General features: G+C 37.7%; 1 protein-coding gene across 2 annotated transcripts in view; it reads right to left on the bottom strand.

The window, feature by feature from the left end:
- The window catches only part of LOC108273823 (disintegrin and metalloproteinase domain-containing protein 12), a 104,970-nt gene that overhangs the window by 49,498 nt on the left and 30,654 nt on the right, over positions 1-24,818 (bottom strand). For both annotated transcript variants that reach the window (XR_001814380.3, XM_017483396.3), the window contains exon 4: positions 6,182-6,260. Coding sequence is in view for 1 of the 2 variants with exons in the window: in XM_017483396.3 (XP_017338885.1) it covers positions 6,182-6,260 (79 nt within the window). In the remaining variant the exon portion in view is untranslated. The remainder of the gene's footprint in view (positions 1-6,181; positions 6,261-24,818) is intronic.

Genomic DNA, 24,818 nt, shown 5'->3' with positions numbered 1-24,818 from the left:
CACCTGTTTTTGGCGTGAGCGTGTTCAGCATTGAAATTATTTGTGACGTCACACTAATGGCTCATATAAAAGTAGACACTCAGCGCTTTAAGTATTTTTTAAGTATTTTTTTTTCTCCGCCTGTGGAATGGAACACCATTGTACTGCGAGAAAAGGGTTAACTTTATGAACTATATTTAAACATCAAAATAAACTTTGTACCGGTTTAGATGGATTTATAACAAACCCATACAGACCCAGCACAAAGCCACCCTAATAGTCCAAATCTAAACTTAACCTTTGTAACTTTCCCAAATAAATACTTTCAAGTAATTTCAATGTCTTGAAAAGATGTAATGCATCTAATTTCAGTCCAAATAATTAACTTTTACCTTGAGTACATTTTAAATTTCTAATACTATTATAATGTTTCTTTGAGTTAAAAATAGAAGGAAGGTACTGACTGCTGTCTTTCGCTGAGTGCAATTTTGATAACCATACACTCAATAAGTAATCTTCACCAACAGGAAAATATCACCCTGTGTAATGTCATTTTCCCGAAGGGCGCCAATAATTCTGGAGTTGACTGTACTCATGATAACTGTCAATCAAAGTACATAACACAAAAGTAGCAGGGAAGAAAAATGAAATATAACAGAGAGAAAGCGATACATAGGTATAGAAAAACAACATATTTCATATTTCACAAATCTGGTTTGTTTCATTCAGAAGGGAGGACTTGTGCAGTTTGGAATGAAAGCCTGGGGTTTCTATTCTGGCATTGAGCTCTGGCCCATTTACCCAACTACACAGTCAAACACAATGCAGACGCTCACACTCCCTCTGTCTGTACCTCAATCTGCTTGCAGGCTTTCAAAGGGAAATATGATGTTTTTGAAAAAGCCAGCAAATGCAGTGTGTTTTGTTTCAGTCTTGCTCTATCCAGACGAGGATTCAGATCATCACGGTATATCTGTGCTGAGGCTCAGTCCCACTCTCACGCCCCGGCATGTCTCCCTGCTCGACCTGTAATTTGTCAGCTTGTCGCTCTGGTCTGCGTGAGCTGACAAGGAGGACAGCTCTGAGTCGTCACATTCACAGGAGCCTTATTTCCTGTTGCCCAGAGGCAAAAAAGACATTTGAGGGTTGTTGCAGTAAATTTGAAACAAACGGCAGCAGACAGGATCAAGCAGAGGGTCAGATTAAACAAGCGCTCCTGATTTCATGAAAGTGTGGATGTCATAGGATGCCATCCAGGTAATGAAAAAGAAACATGCCTCCATGTGGTATTAAATCAGCATCCACAGGCTATTTTAAATGGTTCGGATACAGCATAGGGTTGCCAAATAGGTAAATATTAGAGGTCCATGTCTAAATTGCAAGCATTTGCAGTAACAAAGGGAGGTTGATTTATTTCACCACTTAAGACTAGTTGCGCTGTACAGGTCGCTTCAGTATAAACTTGACCCTGGATCACTCACAGTATTGGGGAGAACTTTTACCAACACACTGACTCACCAAGGAATGAACTGGCATTACATTTATCCAACATCTAGCAGCAAGGATTTTTATTTAAAATTGATGACATCATTAAATTATGAGTCCACAACCAGTGGCTTAATCAAATATGTCATCATTAAACAAATCAGATAAACAAAAAAATGTGAAAAAATAAAGCCAGGGATAATTAAGAGTATGAACAGCGTATATAGCATATTAGTGGTCAGCAGAATAGTACAGATTTGATGGGGGAAAAAACAGTAGAAAGCTTTTCAGCCTTGACACTTGACGTGTAAATAATGACATTATTTCACAAATTATTCCTTCATACATTCATCCAGCAGACATTCCCTCTGACTTGTCTGATATCTGACGTCATTATGGCTCATTTGAATGCTAATTATATTTTCCCAATGCCTCATAAGCAGAAGAAATGGTCTTCAAATACAGTGTATTAATCTCCAGTGGCAATGCTGAGTCATTACTGCAGACTGCATGGGAAAGGTTCTACTCTTTTATCAGAGAAATAAATGGCCAAATAAGGAGCACTGTGGGAGAAAAAGATCCAGTCAAGGACATGGTTAATACACCAAATTCACATAGTGCATTCAGGATCAAAGTTCTGCACAGGGTTTATATGGTGCATCATTTTGGTGTGTTGTGTTCCAATTTATTTATGTCTTAGAGATCGTGAGGCTGTCTGGGTTGAAAGAAAAGAAAACAGAGGCAGATGGATGGATGCTCTTTGACGCACAAAAAGAAAACACACCCCAATAAGCAAATCTCTTTGTAAATACGCAATAATGGATCCATGGTCTCCTCCCGAGCATTTCTGAGATCCTCCAGAGCAGTTCATCCCTGTTTAATGGACAAGATAAGCTGTCCTGTTGCCTAGTGATTAAACAATGTTTGATCACTAGGAACTGAGTCGATTTTAGCATGTTTAAATCTCCAGACAAATATTAGATGTGTACAAATCAACAGATACAGAGATATTGTTAACACACTTGAATTTAACACATTTGCATTACAGGCCTGTAATGGTTCTAGATCATAGAATGGAGGCAGTTACTGACTGCAAATCGTTTCAAATTCAGTGTCCTGAAGCACAAAGCCAAAAGATAAACATTATCCCTGTTCACTTAGAGACAGGTCTATACACCGAGTTACCAGTTTATCCTGTATAAACTACCAACACTTCTACAATTATGCTATATACATAAAATATGGCATAATTATATATGTATAATAATGCTATATTATATATAGCATAATTATACATAATTATATACATATTTACTAGCATATCTTCACAACTGTCACTCCATCATGGTAGTCACGAATTTGAGAATAGAGAATGGTCCATAACTCAAGAAGCTTGGCAAACTGGGAGAGCCTCAGAGTAGAGCATTATTTTGTCTTCTGGGAAACATGTAAATATTGTATGTATCTTCTGAAGGGCAGTACTACATAAAAAAAAAAAACAAAGAAAACAAAATAATAACAAATTACACCTATCATCCTGTTCAAAAGTTTACACCCCCCCGGCTCTTAATGTATCGTGTTGCCTTCTTGAGCGTCAGTGAACGTTTGCACCTTTTGTAATAGTCGTGTAGGAGTCCCTCAGTCATCCTCGGTGTGAAAAGATGGATCTCAATATCATATAGCTACTGTTGGAAAGGGGTCAAATATGCAGAATATGCTGGAAAAGCAAAGAATGTGCAGGACCTGGAGGATTTGCTCAGGACAAACAAGGGACTCATGAATAACTATCAAAAAACATAAAAACATCATGTCGTTGATCATCCAGGTAACAACACACTATTAATAATCAAGTGTGTGTAAACTTTTGAACTGGGTAATTTGTGTAAATTCAGTTATTATTATGTCTTGTGGACTATATGTAGACATATGTTCTGTGTTATAGCTTATTCAGGGCAGAACTAAATAAAAACAAAATGCAGTGTTTATGATCTCTCTTTTTTTTTAAATTAACTTAATAATTATTAACATTTTGGAGGTTCTACAAGGCGTATGTAAACTTATAACCTTGAGTGCAGTTCCTGCTACAGCTGTATCGTGCACATCCGACTGGACAGAGAACCCAGGGCAGACCCAGTACCTGCTGTAGAGATTATATCTCATAGTTAGCTTGATAACATCTGGGGAGCCCCCCGGAGGAGCTGGAATCTGTGGCTGGGCCTAGATAAGTCTGGACTGAACTTGTTAACCTGTTGCCATTTTGACCTTCACCAGGGAATGTGAAAGGAAAATGAATGAATGAATGAATAGTCCACCAAACAAATAACATCTGGATAGCAGTGGTTTTATTTAAAGGCAGTTGCTTTACACTGATGGACAGTGGAGATGATAGAGCAGCAATTGTAAACATATGAAGGTCTCCCATGTAGTAGATGTACCCAATAAACCAGCAACTCACTACAAATGAAAAGTGACAAATTTTGTTGGTGGTTTTTTGCGTGTTTTTCTGGGGTTTTCATTCATCAGCCTTATGTGCATGCATAATTTTGTGTGTAAACCATGCATATGCACATTTCTATGCATAGAATATGTCAATTTATCAAGTTTTTCTTGTGTATTTATGCTCACTCCTCACCATGCGTATGCAGAAACCTAGTGGTAGACAAGTGTAATTGGGGGTAAACTGATTATTAGGAGCTTTCATCCCACTTACTGTCAATCATATCAGCATAATTGACAGTGTAATTACTGTTTTTTTTTGTGCTCACAGCAAGGAGCTGGCTGATAACACAGATTAAATCTAAAATAAAAGTGTATAAAAGGCACATTTAAAGATTGACTGGGAGGAGGCCTTGCTTCAAGATTTGCCACAGTCGGCTTTGTGCAAGGAGGAGACTGTTTTAAAGAAGCACAGGAAGCTTTGCTGAGAGCAATGGGTAACTCACCAGTCAATTAGCTTTTGTCCAGTTGATATCTATGCTAGGGTTTTTAGCCATGGGTACATTTCAATGACAAACTGGAGACAGGTCTGACATTTCCAAACCACCTATGAGCCAATTAATGACATGTTAATTAGTGACAACTCATCTAACATGAATTCACATTACTCATGCTACAATAGATTCTATGTATAGCAGCAGAAAAGACAACAATAATGAGGGATTTTCATACCATCACAGCTTTTCTAAATGGAACTGGAGCAATAACATGCGCATATGTAGGCAAAATAAATAAATAAATAAATAAAAATTCTAAAATAATTATTTTATAGTTATTTTTAAGTCAAAGCACCAAATAAACCATTTTGATTTTACTTTGGTGAAGTTCTTTTGACCACATTATCTGCACCAAGCAGTGCCACAAGCAGGCTACTAAGCTTTGTAAAGCAAAGTTGTTTACCATTTATGGTGACTGGGGAGGATTTTTTTTATTGAGATGAGTGTGTCCATGCATGAGCAGAACAATTTAAACTGTGTGGGATTTATCAATGTCTATTGCGTATAGCTGTGAGTATGCACATGTGATGAATGCCAATTTTCGTATGAATACTCGTGGTTCTCAAGTACAAATTTAGAACTTGTTCTACAGATGCTTTGATAAATGAGACCCCGGGACACGTGAAATAAAATCCATACAACGTAGTATCCTCAATGGTTTTCTCTCCCTACTTGCAGGTGATGTCATTTTTCACAAATATTACTTGTACATCATGTGCCCACTAATTGCCCCACAATTTATCCAAATGGGTATAGGTACAAGGTAATGTTTAAACCAGCAGAAACCAGTTTGGACCAGCTAGTCTATTCTAATAATCATGCTAAATCTATCTTGTTCTGTTTCAGCAGGGGAGGATGATCGTTTTGTTTCTAATCAGGACAGACTCTGGCTGTGATTCGTGTGATGCTTTTCTTCATCCTGCAATCACAGGTCATTTTTAAATGAGCATTTTCAGTAACATTGGCCTGCGGTGCACTGTGTTGATCAGAGAGCTGTCAGAGTTTGGACGACATGACCTGCAATCATTGCCTCACCTTAAAATAAAAGCGCCAAAAAAGTGCACGGTTAGCACACAGTTGTCTCCAAGGAGCAGGAGATGGAACAGTGAAACAAAAACACACACACACACACACACACACACACACAGCTCCTCAAATCTCCCTCGTCTTGTGAAACAGCATGGCCTATGTTTCACTGACCCTTAACTGATCTTGTATACACACACACACACACACACACACACACACACACACACACACACACACACACACACACACAATCCTTCTGTCTATCTAAAAGTTTAGCACAAAATTTTAAGTCAAGGCTTGACTTGTAGCTAAGAGGATCAACTATATAACCAAGGACAAAAGAAGCCATTTGTTCTTGTGATTAGATTAATTAAGTGAGGCGAAAGGTCAACATTACAGCAATCAATAGTATTAACTGACAAAACAACTGCTTTAATCCCAGACATTGTTCTGACTCTGGCTGATGTGATATGAAAGCTCATGAGAGACGCTGCACAGAGTGAGAAGTGAGGGAATATGTGTTTATGTTAGCTAAGGGAGTTATAAACTCTTTGACAGCAGGTTAACTTTCCCAGTGGCTTTCATCTTAGGGCCATGACAAACCCATGACAGATGCTTGCTAAATGTTTCTGGGATGCAGTGGTGGGTAAGATTTCAGAGCATGGAGGCAGCGAATGGTGTGACTGGGATCTTACTCTGGAGCTGGGTGACGTGGTGATGGGCATCCCTCCATCCAGGTAGTGTGTTTCTGTGTAGTGACTGGCAAAAAGCCCGCTGCAACAGACACACACATGTACACGTGAGTAAAAATATACCCCAAAACATTCCATTTGTCATTTAGTAATTGTAAGCAATATTTAAATTAATAAAATATTTGGTTTATTGATACATGTGCATCTGATTCATTTTTTTTATTATTTAAAAGTTGACATGATGACTTGCAATAACTAGGAAAACTGTTAATGCTGGGTTTCTTTGTCTGGTTTAATGGCATACCAACTACTAGCAGCTATGTATTATTCTGGTTTGATTTACTAAGATGACAAACTCATGTGCATGTACAATTGCGTAAATTGCATGTAAAGTTGCAGACGATTTTCACAGAATAACTGATTAAATGCAAAGTGGAGGGAAGAAACGCCATGCAAATGAGGGTTCTGTGTGGTGATTTCAAGTTTGGATCTAAGGGAGATGTCTTGAAGCATAAAACTGACACACATACGGACTAAAGGAAAAACCAGTGGCTCGGTTCTGTTGTGGGGAATTTTCGAAAATGCCCTCCCAAGTGGATAAATTCTAAAACACCATTTTCACGTTATAGTGTGGACTGGGAAAATGGAGATATTCGAAAACGATGACATATTTTCAGTCATGTGACCCAATCATGTGACCCGTTCAAAGCTCATCCAAGGCTTCTTACGTTTTTACGCGTACGCAGTATAGGGATGTAAGCGTTTTCTGAAGTTTCAGTGTGGGCGAGCAATTTTTGGAAAATTTCAGATCTATCCAGTATTTCAGAGCTACCTAGAGTTTCTTGGGTGGGTATGGGGTGGGAAATTGATAGGCACGAGTAGTAAAATCCTCAAATCTCACATATCTGAATCTCCTTCTACACTATTCATGAGGACACTAGGAAGGATGTTCAGCTCCTTGTGATACCATATGTAGGAGGCAAACAAAGCAAACAGCCTTTGGGGCTTGTCATAACTAGCAGAAGATGGCTTCATTTTAATTGTTTGATTTGTTTACATGTAAACAATTTCGTCACAAAACTGACATTAGATTTTCCTCTAAGGTAGTTCACGTTGCTGTATGAGCTCAGACTTCTATGATTCTTATTAACAATCCATTAAAGATCTTGATCATCTACAGCCGCCTGTTTCAGTATTGCAGCATGGTGATAATGCCTTTCATTCATAGACCTAAAAACATGGCCATATGAGCTGTCCTGTAGCTGAGTGGCTCCACACAGGCCTTCTGAAGGAATAAACTGAATGTTCTATCTCTCTCGCACTTTCGTCATTAAATCCAGAAAGTCTGTGTGGCTGTCTGAACACAAATCAACCATATCCTCTTCTCAGCAACATGTGTTTCCCCATAACGGTGTCTAGTTAGTAATATCCAGATTGAAAAGGCGACAAAACAATGAACAAATAAAAAATTATGACTAATGCTGAGAGAGGCGAAATTTACTGACTCTCACGCTCGACCACTGGGCAGCTCATATGCTCTTGTTTTTAAGGTTATGAGTCAGAGGGAGAATGGCCATGGTGTACTGAGGCTTAACTTTATTAGAGCTCATGCAGAGTTCAGCTGAACTCTGCATGGTGTAAATCAGACTTAAGCAAACAATCATGTATTACAGTTCAGACGGCCAATTTTTGGTGTTAATTTTAATCTGTTTTTCAGTTATGAAGGGCTCTGGACCAGACTGTCTGTATGTGGCCCGTTTGTTTCCAGGTGATTTTATGCACACTGATGTATTAACAGTGGCACATTTACACAGGTTCAGCATTTATATTCCCTGAATTTTATTTTTTTTTGAAAAGCGTTCTCAGAAATCAACCTACCACACTTAGGTGGTACCATCAGTGAGACATCATTTGTAACTTTAGTATGCATTTTTACACCTTTAAAATAATTTAAGGCACATAACTGGATCTTAACGACCACTTGCAATCTTTGCTCTAAAAGCCATTTAAAGGAGGACCACATGAATCTTCCCAAGAAAATGATTCAGACTAAAGTACAAAACATGTACCCTTAATGGTACTGCTCCAGCAACTAAGAAAAGTACAGTTTGGTACCTTATATTCATATTTTTATTTGAGAGTGCACCATATTCAGGACCAAAACTCTCATACAGACGACTTTAACATATTTAATGGCTATGATGGAGTATGGTTTCCCAGCAAAATCACATAAAATATGAATGCAATTGTTCACTTTTAGAAAAACACATGAACTATTTTGGAGACTTTGGAGAGTTTAGAGTTAAAAACAGATGTAATATTATCTCTAAAAAGCGATTTAATAGTCATGCCATGTGATTTGAGGAGCCACCAGTTACTAAAGAGATATAAATATAAACTTTCATGGAAATGCTAATTTCCATGAAAGCATGGTAACGAATGTAATGTAAAGTCAAGTGTGATACAACTTGATATATTTTTTTTTGCTAATGCGTTATGCTATCTGAGTGTTTATTATTATATTTTTATATATCTGTTTTATAAGTATATAAAATAAGAAAAAGCGGACAAATAAATAGATGATGATGGATGGATGGATGGATGGATGTATATTTTATGCTTCGAGTTCTAGTCACAGAAAGTTGGCTTTAATCCATGACAGGACATGAGGTAAAATTCTTACCTTATTATAGAAGTACTTTGAAAATTGTATTGTTTTTTTTTTCCATGTATATATTTATAAATACCTTATATATAATGATCTACTGGAGACATGAGGGGTAATAAGATTAAGAAATTCACTTGATCGTGAGCCTAAATAAGCCCACATATTTTTAAAATGTTACCATGATAATTTTCAGTTCTGCTCTGTTTGGCAGCTAAAATGTCACCAGCCAGGAAATGTACACGGTTGTCATGAAGTTGTCATTTAATCGAGTCTGTGGCAAACAGAGTAAAAATACCAATTAACGGCAGTCTTTATAGGTGTACTTAGTCAATATAGGTGTACTTAGAACAAACTCCAAAACCTTTACATATGTCACCTATAGAGTAAGAAGTAAATATGGAGCAAAACTAAATATTGAGCTTATTAGACTTGCTTAGTACATGCTCCCATGCACGGTGAAATACAGCAGAATTATCTGAACATGTACATCATTTGGTCTGCATAAAGATATTGCTTGTGTGATTTCAATGCTGAGGATGCCAAACATTTAGAAAACAAAAGTAACAAGAGGATAATTCTGGCTCGAGTGATCAACTAAGATCGAATTCTGATGATGCCACAGACATCTATCGTTGGGAGTTCAAAAAAAGTTAAATCAGCCAAGCTGTCTGGGTGGGAAGGATGGTGTTACTGTCTCCCCTGTCAATCAGAGTGACACTAGCCAATCATATGTGTCTGTGAGCTTGGGTATGGTGAAGAAGGCAGATAGCATTTGCCTCCAAGTGTGATCAGTTGTCATGTGATGTGCATGAACTGCAGTTAGAAAAAAAACACCGTAGTTGGCTTCATGTGTCTCAGAAGATGCACATGTTAGCCTTCACTCTCCCTGGATGCTAGCTGTTGTGAGATAGGAGAGAGCTGGCTAGTGGGTGATAAAATAGGGTAATATTGTATATATGTTTCATTTGTTCCTGAATTCTCCCTAAGACAGGAGAAATCTGGAAATTTTGACCCATACAGAATTTCAGGTGAAGGCAATCAAATTCAAGAACTTGGGAGAATCAAAGGGTTGAAGAAAGTGCTTTAAGCACAGAACAAACTAAAACAAACTAAAAGTTGGCAACTCTGGAAGTTCAGGGGAAAAAAAAAACTCAAGAAAGATGTGGAAGCAGCAGTTATGCCCCAGTGATTTATGCTGCCGTGCGGACCGATTACTCAGCAGAGAAGTGATTTCCCAATAACCCCATGCAAACCAGTCGGAATGGAAAATGACTACAAAATAAGGCTGTATGAAGACAAACTACTCCACTGTCGCTGTTCTTAATGATGACAGCATTAAAACTGGTATTTTAAAAAAGGCAGAGTGACATAGTACTTTTTTTTAATAATGAGAACAAAACACAAGGTTGAATGTGAACGCAAGTGGATGTCAGAGGTAATTTGTCTCCTCTAGCCAGGATGACCTATTGTGCTAAAAGTGTGTGATCTGCTATGAAGAGACTTCAAAACCCTAAGAAACCCTTTTGATCTAGTTTCCTAGGACTCGGCCAGACGCAAGGTGCAGACAGCGGCTAAGATGGTCAGCCAGTTACCTGTCTCCTGCTATCACTTCACCAGGAATCCTGACACGTCAAAGCATTAAAGTAACACAGAGGAAAAGAGGGTCATCAGGCAATGCGTTCCATGTGCTGTTAAACCTCAACTCGGAGAGAAACAGCGGGATTGTGTTTTGTAAAGTGGACTGTGAAATCTATACCTCAACAAGACAAACTTTCACACCAAACAGGAATGTGTGTGGTCTTCATCTATAATAGCAAAGTTTGGATTACCAAGAAAATGCACTTGATCAGTGATAAACATTGGTTTCTTTATTTAACACTCAGCTTTCCAGGCTGACAATATTTCCAGTCAGCACTCGCACGTTTGCTTTGGCCAAATTTGAAAGCAGCATCTCATATATCCTCCTCAGCATATGCGATCCAATAATTCTGTTCACTCCACGAAAGTTTCAACAAACATGAATCGCTTGTTTCAAAGCGAGCTAAGATGTAATTACTGTGTCATTCTGTGTTTAAATTGAACTTGAACTTGCTAACATAATGCAACCTAACAGCTTATGTAATTAACTCATGTGACTAGCTTATATTTTTAGCTTAATTTGCCGGCCAGATGTTATTCAGCAAACAGTAGCTGTGTTAAAGTAATACTGTGCCGTAATAGATTCATGTTTTCCTCTGAAACAGTTTACTAAGTTATAGCTTTTAAGACAAGATTGTTATGTTTGCTTAATCTGTTAACAGAGAGCCTACAAACACTGTATACGCTGAGGAAGAGATGCTAAGGATACATTCTGAGGTAAATTAGTGAAGCAACAACAGTTGTGGTATAACCCATGAACGATTACATTTACATCAAAAACAAATTTCTTATGAAATTGTATTATCTGAATTAGTTAAAGGAACTTTAAAAAATAATTAATAAAAAAGTATATGTGTGTGTGTGGGGGGGGTGGGGGTGGGGGGGGGGCTTGGCGGGGGATTCGTAAATTGGTGTGCAATGGTGGAAAGTATCATATAGTCAAAAATAACAGAAAATGTACCAAATACTGAATTTTCCAGACTATAAGTTGCAGAGTTTTTTGCCACCATGCAAAAGTGACATCTTTTAGAAAGGAACTGCAGTTTTAAAAAGGATACAGATGGATTTACTCACTCAAAATACATACAAAAATTTGATCCAGACATGTTTTGGGCGAAGTATCTTTTTAATCCTTTCTCCTGAATTCTTAATTCTTTCTCTTGAAACATAAAATTCTGAAAATAAGGGGCAATTGCAAAATATCTGAAATTGTAACAGTTTTTCTTACTTTGAATGTGAAAAAATGTAAATATACTATTAGAGAAGCCTAGTGTCTTTTTTGCTAGGTAGGCCTGTTTCAATTCATGAATGTACAACCCAAAGTTCCATTATCACATGTTGTTGCCATATGGCAACAATTACATTTTACCATTCAACAAAATACTCAAAATATATCAACTTGTTTAAATGTCAAAAATTAAATGTTAACTTATCTCAGTTAGTGTTTATTTTTTTTTCCTTTAAGTAGATTTTCCTAAATATTAAAAAAAAATTATACAAATTTTGAGAGCCCTTCGAGGATGACGTTCACCATGCCATATGATTGCAGAAAAGGAGGTGCTATTTAAAGTCCTCCTTTTCCATTTTCATAGGAAGATAGCTTTGTATTATTGCCTATCAAAAGACTGGAGATAAATTAATTGTTGCCATATGGAAACACCATGCAGTAAACGGTTAACACTGATGAACAGGATGACTCTGAAGAGTGTCCTGAATGAGATGACTTCGGGACACATCCAATGTCAATCTTCTGAATATTAAATAAACACTTATCACTGACCTGAAGAACAGGAACGCATGATTCTAAACTAGATACAAATTAACCAATAATGGTGACCAGAACGCAACAGCACTGTTAGTATGTCTTCATTGTCACTGCACGCCAAACAGCTTAATCAATAATCATTGATTTTCTTTTGGTTTAACCTGAATGAGCAGCTTATTAGCACTTGATAACAACCTGATCAAGAAGTACAAATAAACAGGTGACTTTCTTTTGCAAGGCATTGCAATAATTTTACACGGGCTCTTGTGTTTTTACATTATGCAAAAACTATGAAGTAGTAAAAAAAAAATCTTTGAACCACTTCAAATGGATCTGCATTTAGCTAAAAAAAAAAAAAAAAGTATGTGAACCTTTACGATAATTTCCTCTCAAATTAGTGTTAAGAGCTCCAATCATTGTAGATGTGCATTTGACCTGCTTGCACAATTTTGGTTTCTTGCCTTTCACAATGAACTTTGTTCATGTAAAACATGCCGTGCTTAAAAGTGCATTCAGACAACCAGAGAAGAAAAGGTTTTAACCTTAAATGAATTTCTAAAGACCACCAGATAGCTAAATAAGAACTTAAGCACTGATGCAACTGTCCTAAATTGTGGCCTTCATACAAAGATTCCTAATAAAATCAGTGCAAGAACGACAGGGAATCCCCAAACCTTGGGGATGACAGCTGAGCCACTGCAGGCACTTGATATCATCTGTTTGCATGAGTTCACCGCAAAAAACCTTGAACAAGAATGGTGTTTCTGGACGTTTACCACAAAGAAAATCACAAAAATCCAATTGCTGTCTATTTCAAGTTTGCCAGAGACCATCTGGATGCTCCAGAGTCATGCTGGAACAATATTCTGTGGACAGATCATGCAAATTTGTTTCAGATGGCTTAAATGATAAGTGAAATCTACAGCAGAAATCTACAGCAGAATCTGTCATATTAACATTATTAAGATTATTGTCCAAAACTCAGGAGTAACTACTCCAAAATAAATAAATAAACAAATAAACAAACAAACAAACAAATAAATAAATAAAATTTAATTGTCTTAGTAGTTAGGGCATTCGCCTCACACCTCCAGGGTTGGGGATTTGAGTTTGTATGTTCTCCCCGTGCTGCGGGGGTTTCCTCCGGGTACTCCGGTTTCCTCCCCCAGTCCAAAGACATGCATGGTAGGCTGATTGGCATGTCCAAAGTGTCCGTAGTGTATGAATGGGTGTGTGAATGTTTATGTTAGTGTGCCCTGCGATGGATTGGCACCCTGTCCAGGGTGTACCTCGCCTTGTGTCTGATGCTCCCAGGGATAGGCTCCAGGTTCCCCCGTGACTCAGTAGAATAAGCAGTATATAAAATGGATAGATGGAGAAAGTTAATTGTGTTTAAACAAAAACTTTCGTAATGTTTTTCACTATAGTAATACAAATCACACAGCAGAAACATTGCCTTGGAAGAAAGAGAAGTGTGGGATTGTCTCCAGCACTCTCTGATATGGCCGTATTGATTTACAAGCCCACTCACTGGTTCATGCATGTGCGCAATAGAGCAAGAGAACACAGGCAGCACCACAAACCTTGCTACACACTTACAAAGACAGCATGGGGTAATGTTAACTGGAGGGGCACCAACAGGTAACACTAGTGCTAGTTTCTTTCAGAGCTCTCTAGCTGGTCAAATGTTGGATTCAAATGGCAGAATTTTAGTTAAATGTGTCTCTCGGTGCCGTATGAAAAAGATAAAGATTTGGGGAGAGAAATAACAGTTCAGATATTTAATGCAGCACTGATTCTCAGACAAAAAAAATACAGGGAAGAAATATTTGAAAATGTTCCTTAATGACTAAGACACATTAAATTGAAATTAAATGAATCTTACACCATTGAACCTGAACTCTGAAAAAGATTCACACCTCTAATATATACAAGGAGTCATCAACCGTCTCTGGTCTGATTAGTGAGCTGATGCCATGGGTTCGTAAATTAAAAAAAAGGTCGACAGTGAAGACCGAATTTTTAAAGACCATAGAACAGAGACAAATGCCTTTATTCTCTTCACTCCAAGTTAAAAAAAAGTTTCATCTGCTCAGAGTGGCATTAGTCCATCCATCAATCCAATTTCCATACTGGTTATGCTACACAGGGGAGCCTGGAGCCTATCCCAGGGAACCCGCGGCACAAGGTAGGGGGCCACCTGAGCGGAGGCCACCGAGGCATGGGGAGGGCATGCAGGCTCAATGCACACAGGGCAGAGGTGGGATTCACACACCCGAACCTTGGAGGAGTCTGGCAAGCATGCTAACTACTAAGCCACAGTGCCCAAGAAAAGTCTGGAGAACACAGAGTAAAATAATGCTGGTGACGTGGTTGTGAGCAGTGAAGACCAAGACGGTGAGGCCGACATCTTCCAGTCCAAGTGAAGTCTATTGTTCTGTGGGGATAAATGAGGTCACGGCTTACTCTTCAGAAAGCTTTCTTTCCCCTCAGACAAAATGATCATAAATGTTTTCTTGCCATCAGAATCACTCCAGTCCATAATTGAGAGATGGATCAATCATTTGAAATCTCTATTATAAACCACCCATTACCATTACCATGGTGACTGTCTCCTTGGACACTGACGCTTGATGGCCAGGCAGGTTGCAAAGAAATCAATACAGCTCCATCACAGCTAATGTGGGGGTGACAAATAACACCTGCGAAGCACACACAGGACCAATTATAGGGTGCAGGTGTTCTGAGTGAAAGGCGATACCTGATATTGATCCGACACCTAACAGTAACAGTGTCTACCCTCTGCAAGCTTCAGTTGCTGTTATGAAAAACAGCAACTGTATGAAAATGGTGGATCTAATCAGAAATTATATCAAATACAGTCCAAGACATGTCCAGCATTTAAAGCCAATAACAGTCTGCTTGTGATAGTATTGATTCACTCCAGCGCTAATGTTCTGGAGTCTAACAAAAAATTTGTGAAAATCCTGACTGGTGAATTACCCGAAATTATCCAAATGCATACTTGTGTATACAGTTCACCTTTCAGAAGAAACTCAGGCTGAGAAAATCAGCAAATGCAAGAATTTCAGTTAGTTGTTTGAGATGTGTATACTGTATAATTTGTTTAGGACATATTACAGAGGTGATGTAATCATGTCCCATTATACAACAAAGGTGATGTTCCAATTTTGTGAGCGTTTGCTGACAAGTAGAGAAACACCCTTGGATGTGATACAGTTCTTACATTATGAGACATGAAGTTCTCATCTGACCATCTGCCTGCAGCTCGATGACAAGATGATTTTACTCTGGAACATCCTCATGAGAAAAGCTACGAAATTGTTTCTCAACTACAAATATAAGAGTTAATCATGAAGTCTGTATAGTTCTGTATAGTTCATGGTTTTATTGTATTGGTTGTATTTCTAAAAGAGGTTCAATTGGAACCTTTTGTGAAGTGGAGACCTTTTGTTTTATGGTTCTACACTGAAACTTTAAGTACAGGGCAGTGGTGGCTTCTGGGCAGTGGTGGCTCAACAATAAAGGCTCTGGGTTACTAATCAGAAGATCAGGGGTTCATGTCTCAGCAACACCAAGCTTCCATAGTTCCAGGGGAGCTGTAACATGGCTGACCCTATGCTCTTACTTCAATTGCCTAACAAGCTGTGATATCTGAAGAAAAGAATTTCACTGGGCTGTAATGTTTATGTGACAAATCAATTTTATTTTATTTTATTCTTGTAAGTAAGGTATACCACATTTTGGAGCATGTCATGACAATAAAATGATCATTAGTGTGATATGGCCCGATGTGAAGCGGTGTTACTCTTACCACCCCAAAGTGGACTATTTGAGTGTTTTATTCCTCTTGCAATTTTTTGTTTACTAATGAATGACACTTTTGACACATTTATATTTACAATTAATGTTGTAAAACATCTACGAAACAAGTTCGTTCCTGTTATCACTTACGTTGTAGCAGCTATAAACAGTTTGCATGTCATATTACAGACGAATTTCCCATAGCAGAAAGCTTACTGACTGGTACCATTATTAAGCATTGACACTGGAGACTCCTTCTATAAAATTTAAATAAATCTTCTTTCAGAGAACTTCACCATATCAGTGTTTATAATTGTTTCTTTGTTAAATAATGTGCATTTTGAATTTTGATTGTTAGCCTTAGATTATGTGGAGTGTCCGCCATGCAAGTCCCTGTGAATGAGTTGTTACTATAGAAACATTTATTTCTAAGAACAAGCACATTAATATAAACCTATCATTTTAATTACAGCTGGAACTACTATCAAAGCTGTGCTGATATAGAAAATGAATCAAAACCTTCAGATTGGAGGATCTCAAAAGTTATTCTCAGTGGAGATCACAATTTACCATCGTTTAGCTGCTCATTTGACTCATTTAACCTCATTTACACTAACACTTCTGGGCTAATATGACTCTATGTTTATTCATTTGAGTGAGCATAACACGGTAATGTCAGACATGCAATGTGTTATGTTTTGTAATCTTCCATAATCTTTTCAAAAGTTTGTCTTGCTTTAAATATCACCCCGTCACCTGCTAGTCAGACATGAGCCACATAAACCCAAGCAGAAGTCTAAGGAAATCCTTGGATGCTGAGTTTCTTGTATTTAAGCCCTTTAGTTCTCAATAGCCATCTGATTTCTGCATCAGCGAGAGAGAATTGCTATGTGCAAGTCGTGTAAAAGGAGCAATTTGATTTTGATTCCAAGAATCTCAAAAATCCTCCCAAGAACTGCACGTATAATCTCCATCTCTCAAAAGTCAGTCTTCTTTACCACAAGGTAGCGGATGATAAAACTTAATGGAAACCCATTTTGGTGACATCAAATTGGCGGACATACCGAATAACATTTCATATCCACAAAATGGGTTTCTATCTTCTAAAGAGCAAATGTCTGCACTGCAGTGAGGGGTGAGAAGACACTAAACAGTGGAAGCACTCGATCAAAATCCTTCCAAAAGAAATAACAGGAAGGCTTGAGAGAAAAGTTCACTGAAAAAGAGCAAAGAGCATGAAGTGAAAGGTTAATAGTGAAATTATGCACATCTGTAATCAGACTTTAGAATTAACAAGAGACTTAAGACTAATCAGGCAGTTACGTGCAATTTAATGCATCTGGGTTGAGAAATGCAGAGAAGTGTCTCATTTGTTTGTCTCAGTTAAGTATCCAGTCTTTTCAGCTGAAATTACACAGAATAAAAAACTATAAAAAGCAATATTAATGATATAAATATAGACTAATTAAACTCAGAAACCTAAGATTTGTAAAATTGTGTTGTTTTATTCTACTTTTTGCATGCAGCAAGCGATGACATCATGAATTTTATTAAATTCTCTTTAGACCAATTTTAGACGGCACATTAATTATTACATTAAAATTATGAACTATACTTATTTAAAATCATTTGTAACCATAGCAGATGATTGAACTTTTTTTTTTTTAGAGAGCACAAATTAGAGAGACAAAAACATTATGCGATTATTACTAGTATAGGGTCTGCCAATCAGCCTCAAATTCACAATATATTCAGATACAATTACATATTTCTGAAGTCTTTTGTATATTTTCATAAACTGTAAAAAGATTTTAGGATACATCGTATTTGACATCAACTGACAGCAAAAAATCTGCTTTATCACTACACATTTTCATATTTAAAAAAAAAAAAAAAAACAAGATGAAAAACAAGTGCTTGATTTAAAGGGGGTGGTCTAGATGCTATTGAAACACTCATATCAAATACATCAATACACACAAAAATTCCCTGCACAGGTCATGGCAAATATTAATACAAATAATTTGCATAATTATCAATGTAAACACCCAAACCTATTTTGCAGACTTAAGTCAACATGATCTAAAGTGAACAGATATGATAACAGCTACTGAATGAACTTACAATGCTAATATAATTAGCATTTAATATGTCATAATTTTAAATATTCACACACAATCTGCACAGTCTGATGCAACTAAATCTAAACTAATGCTGTTGTACTTCCACTGTCCTAACTTTTGGTGTTGACAGATGTATGTGTCACTTTCAGTATAGACCTATTGAGTGCGCTGTGGCAGTTCATGCTTGCTCATTTAGTGTTTGTCCACTAAATCAGTGCACTTTCAGTTCCATATGACAGCACACACAATGACACACTCTGTCAAACCTGGCATTGAAGGATTGGTGGATTCTTAGAAAAATGGGAAAATCGTTTAGAAAAAAAGATCCTAATATATTTGCTTGTAAACTGACTCAATCCGTACATTTGCATTCACAAAATCAAAGAAGCATAACAGATTTTGGTAGTTTGATCGATGCATGTAAATGCACTCAGTCAGATAATGGGAACACTTTAGCTGTGTATAAGTCTTTTAGTAAACAGATTTCATTCTAAGTATATGATGCACCTTTGCATCCTGCAAATGTTAATCCAAAAAATAAGGAAGGCATGACTTAAAGTTCAACCATCCTGCTGAATCGTTTGCATGGACTCGTTTTATTTGTTTAATAATTGTGAAATGCATGTGATGCTGCCTTCTTGAAACTGTTGCTGTTGGCTGCCTCCAAGGCAGTGTGTTTTTTTTTTTTCCTCTCCAGTTTGGTTTGCACACATGAGCAGATGTATAAAAAGGGAAGACACTTGCAGATATTTGCAATCACAGCACTCAACCGAGAATGGAGTCTCGATAATCTGAAGAACATTTTCACATTAGACAGACACTAATGTTTGATTTTTACACACAATAGAGATAACAGGAAAAATTACAACTCACCAAAATTTGACTTACATTGTGTACCAGACTGTGAGCTTCACAGTGTTATCTAAGTTCTAAGCCACATAATTTTCTTGGTACAGAAACCAACAGTCGGATTTCCTCAAAGTGCACCATCATCCTACTGTAATTGGCTCCCTTGTGTTTGGCCAAAGGGGAACTTCCTCTTGTTTCTTTTCTTTGGCCCATGGGATTGCTCCTCTCTTCTATGAATGAAAGAGACCCTGTGCGCAAGTGTGTGTGTGTCTAGATGTGTCCTCCTCTCTAAATATTTCATTTGGCTCGGGTTGTCTGAACAGCAGGGTGGACAGTGATTCAGTACCAGTACAATTACACCTCGTTACCATTGTCAATTTCAACTGTGTTTAATAAAGTAAACTCAATGTTGTATCTTCTATATTTCACACACATTCACCAGTGGAAAATCAGGTAAGAAAAATCTTTAAAGCTGATATTAAAGTATTGGAAAGATTTGAACCATAATCATGGTGGGAGGATGTTAAGAAAATGCTTTGTACACAAGACAATGTTCATTGCATTACACAACATTGTTTATATCCTGTCTGTATGTAACATCCATATTCAAATCTGTACACTGATCTCTAGATATACAGACATTAGAGGTCAAAAGTGTGTAAGTAGGCAGTGATTTTGACCAACAATCTATACAGAATGCTTACTGTCTAGTTTAAAATTCATAGGTCTTTTCCCCATTTTTGCCTGTTTTTATGTTTAATAAAAATTATTTTTAAAAATCCCCCATTTCAAATACATATGTAGTGTTTTATATTATTTTCTTCAGCACAGATAGGTTGATGATGCATAAAAACCTGACCAGAGTTATGATTAGTGTACGGATTGAATATCAACGTGATTGGTTGAAAGGTCTTGTTTGAAAGTTGTGGGCATGCTGTTCGTAGTCGAGCTAATTCTGCCTTTGAAAATCAAATAGCAAATAAATAGAAATATTATTTAGAAATAAAATCTGTGCAGAGTTCCTGTTTAAAATTTTAACAAAAATATTTTTAAAAATCTTTTTTTCTTACTAAACTGTGAGGTTTGACTGTTTTATGCTTAGGTTATGGATCTCTGAGATAAGATGTAATTTAAAGTAAGTCTCTATGCCAAATCATTTCTAAATTATTAATCGATCTGTGTCATGGTGACACCGACTTTGTTGAAGGACTATGATTCCCATCAGCCACTGCACCTCACAGGATCATGTCACGTGAATATTTGCACCTGATTCACGTTTTTGGTTTAATGAGCACTTGTATTTAAGTCACGTTTTGCACAGAACATATTGTGTAGCGTTTGTCTTTCGTTATTGATTGCACCGTCTAGTCATTGTATGTTTCTTGCCACAAATTCATAGCTCATGTTTTGGTTTCTAAGTTTTATGCTATCTGTTTGGTTCGGGTTTTGTTTAAAAATAAACTTAATCTGCACTTGCATCCATCTTCGCCTCACACTCTTGACAAGATGTTGAGCTTTCCTGATCTTTCATGGTGTTCAGTCCTCTAAGGGTTAACCAAAATGTGATGCTTCTGTAATTTCTGGAAAGAAGCTCCAAACAAGAGCTGAGATGTTGCAAGTCCATTATTATTAAAGCAAAACAAACACATGTATAAGAGACCAGCTTGTCATTTAAGAGAAGCTGTCTGCTTGGCTACTTTCTTAATGAAGCAATGAAAATGAGGGCAGAATACATATTTCTTTAGTCCTTAATAGTCAAAGTTTGTACTATTTTCCTCATAGTGTGTTGCGTTGCTGTTGCTGATTAAACTGTATGTTTACTTTGGCTCTGGATGGAGAAAAACACTGTGTCACATGGTTAGACAAAGCAGTTTTCTCTTTAGCAGTATGATTCATCTAAGGTCTGAAATAGGAACCAGGCCTTTTCAAACTTTCCAAGTTTTGCATCCATGGCAAGAGAATGGTTCATTAGTTTATGAGGAAAACTTTTAATAGGAAAGAATTTACCACTGTAGAATAATCTTTCCAGGAGGCATAAGAGAAGAAGCACACATAAAAAAAGCAAATTAGAAAGTGAATAATAAACCAAAGCTTCCAGCTTTAATCTGACTGTGCACAGGAAGAATATGGAAAAATACCCTTGCAAGTCATGAGAGACATGCTTAGAAAAAGATATTTCGATTTGTCAGAAACAGGTTTATTGTTGGCTGTGACCTTTATGGCTCGCCCAAGCGAGAGCTAGAACAGCCTCACAGCCCTGCCAACAATCCTCAGCATGTTCCAGTGTTTTACAGCCAATGAACAAACCATGACACATGAGAAATGTTGCACAAATGCTGACTAGACTAATTTAGGAGCTGAGATTTTATAACACTGGTCCACATATTGGCATGTTTTTAAGAGGTGGGAGGAAACCAGAGAACCCAAAGGAAACCAACATAGACATGGGGAAATCATGGGAACAGCTCAAGATCAAACCAGGGACCCTGGAGCTGTGAGGTAGCACATGTGTGTTCTAGTTTGGGAATACTGTATAGTTAAAATGCTAATTTCGAACATATTTAAGTATTGTTTATTTTCTTGCATACCTACAAACCTAAGTACATCTCATATATTTGAGCGTATCCAAAATATCAACCCTAATATCTGATATCACTTGAGGAAAATTAACATGGTCTCACACGTGCAAATCCTTATCAATTTCTATGACTCAATTTGTATTGGTTAGGTGGGGTTAGAAATTATATATTTCCTGATGACAAAATGAGCTCATGTTTGGAAAATCGCTATATAAACAGAGAACTCTAACCGTAAATAACAGATTGATAACAGAGCATTAACATGATAGTCATGGTGGTGGTAGATCTGGAGGTGGGACTACACCCTGGGATCACACACAAATTCACACCCAGGGATAAATTCGCATAGACAATCCACCCAAAGGTGGTTTCCAGGAAACTGGAGACTCTGGAGGAAACCCACATGGACAAGTGGAGAGCACAAAGATAATAACTCGAGCTAAGGATTGAATCAGGAACCCTGGAGCAGTGAGGTTCCTCCTAGCATGACTAAATCAGTTCCTTGCTTCCTAGAAGGACTGCATAAAACTCTCTCTAGTAGTGAATTACCTTGTTGTAGAAATCTGTATATATTCTGTAGGATCCCCAGAGAGACAAGCCCAAAAAACTTTCTTTCATGTGTCCATTTACACATTTTGTAGCCCTATGTCATAGTGCAACTTTTGCGACCTAACTGCTCATCATTTCTATGCAATAAACTTGCATTTGGTTACAACAAATTCTAGATCTTTTCCTTCACAAAGCTCTCACCTAATCAGGAGTGTTAAGATATATGACAACACTGCATTCATATAGCATCATAATGTTTATCCCATTAGCAAAGTCAGATGCTGATTGCTATCATATTCAGTCACACTTAGCCACACTTACTCATCTTTTCCCCATATCCCTCTGTCTATCCCCTGGCTGCCGCTCAGTTTTCATTGTGCTCAAAACTCTCTCAGGCAGATTCCCATTTACAGAATGACAGGGAACTCAACAGCTAAAGCCAGGTTCACACTCACAGCAGGAATCACAGCAGAGGCTGAGCCAACACATCTGCTTTCTGTATGAGAAAGACAACTAATTATAGAGTTTAAGCTGTCAGGATGGCTGTGGCTCAGGTGGTAGAGCGGGCTGTCCGCTAATCATAGGGTTGCCGGTTCGATTCCCAGCCCACGTGTCTCCACATGCCAAAGTGTCCTTGGGTAAGATGCTGAACCCCACGTTGCTCCTGATGGCAAGCTAGTGCTCTGCAGCCATTGGTGTGAATGATAAACAGTGTAACTGTTAAGGTTAAAAAAGTGCTATATAAGTGCAGACCATTTATCATAAGCTCTTGTTATCTTGGTCTGTAGTAGAGTCCGGATGGACCATCACTAAGGAGAGACGCACAAGCCAATTTAAATCTATTCCCTAATCCCCAATGTGAAAGTTTCAACCACTTGCTCCTTGCCTTAAATCAACCCCCTAAACTTAATTAACAAATAAAACTTAATAGCGGCTGATAAAATCCCAAAGCAATGCTATCTTCAAATCAAGAGGAAATGGGATTTCGGCTGTGCTTGTGAATCAACACAGATGCAAACCCTTTTTCCTCCTCTTCCTTAATCTGCTTTTGTTTTTCAAGATGGGTTGCTGTGCTGGACAGATTCCCACATCCCCATAAACACTCGAGGAAGAATGCTGTCCTCCAGCGTTAGTTCACCAGAGAATGACACCATGAAGAAGAGGTAAAAGGTCAATTGAGGGAGACCTTCATAAAACAGCAGGATGCACTGAATGGGGTCAGGCAGCATGTGAGCGTAAGGACAGGATGAGCAATGGAATAGCGATAACCATGGAGAGAAACACAAAAGCTGACAACAACCTAGATCAGATGGTTTAACAAACACCCAAATGCTATCTGTCTCTCTTGGACGATTAGAACTGCTGTTCTGACTGTTAATGCCTCAGACATGAAAAGCAGAGTATGAAACAACATGAGTGGTCTGGCACTGAATTTTCAAGTCATGTTTCCCCCAGTGGCCGATGTCTGGTTGCCCCAGATGATCTTATTTGGCCAAAAGAGTGGAAGAAAGAAGAGGCTTTGGGATATCATGAAGTCATCACATCAAAGCATGCACACACGCACATACACACACACACACACACACATACACACACTGTAAAATCAGAATGGCATTAATAGCAAGCCCAAGGCATTCTTCATCTCCAGTAGAGTTAGAGTTGGAGTGGTACCAGAGGCTATCACTGGGGTACAGGATGCAAGAATAAACCTTGGATGGGGTGCCCATCATGGCCAATATGCGCACACACACACACACACACACACACACACACACACACACACACATTCAAACAACTCAATTTAGGCAATTTAGAATCACTACTCCATGTATTGGCATGTGTTTGGGAGGTAGGAGGGAAAGGCTCAAGATCAAACCACAATGCAGCCCTTTGGGATTACTGTACAGTTATATTGTAAAAGCTAATTTCTAACAGATTTTTGTACTTTTTTCAGAGTTGAAAATGTGTTGTAAATGAATAAAATCAACCTCTAGAAACACGATGAGCTGAATGATGCTTTTTAAACGTTTATTTATTTAAAAATATTTTAAAATCCAATAAGATATTGGTCAGCATTGCGAAGGAATTGACGATATAACTGATGTCTACACTCACACAAAAAAAACCTGAAATATTGATACTGCATTGTCATATAGCAGCAAAATGACATGCACAGCCAGAGCAGGCAAACACACTCAGCATTACTTATATATATATATATATATATATATATATATATATATATATATATATATATATATATATATATTGCAAATAATTTAAGCAGAACAGTTCATTAGCTCTCAAGTTCTTGGAAGATGCAGAAGAAAGAAGATTAAGAACCTCAACAAACACAAACCTCATTTTTATAAAAAATGTGACAACAGCCCATGATAAACCACACCATCTGCTAACCAGTCCACAATGCACACCATATGTACAGGAAAAGACACGCCTGAAATTATGGGCTGGCTCTTCTTATTCATCTTGATCCCTGATTCCCTCCAATGACGAAGGGAACTTGGCAAATCTGCTCATACTCATGTAATCCATCTTTTCTTGCACAGGTAACCAATGTCATATAAGGATACAACATAAGGAACCAGTTATAGATCACTAATGACATTATGTTACAGCAGTGTAA

Source organism: Ictalurus punctatus, chromosome 13 (genome assembly GCF_001660625.3).
Source record: "Ictalurus punctatus breed USDA103 chromosome 13, Coco_2.0, whole genome shotgun sequence".
Lineage (NCBI taxonomy): Eukaryota > Metazoa > Chordata > Actinopteri > Siluriformes > Ictaluridae > Ictalurus > Ictalurus punctatus.
The sequence above is the reverse complement of the archived record's forward strand: the minus strand, read 5'-3'. Positions and strand labels throughout refer to the sequence as shown.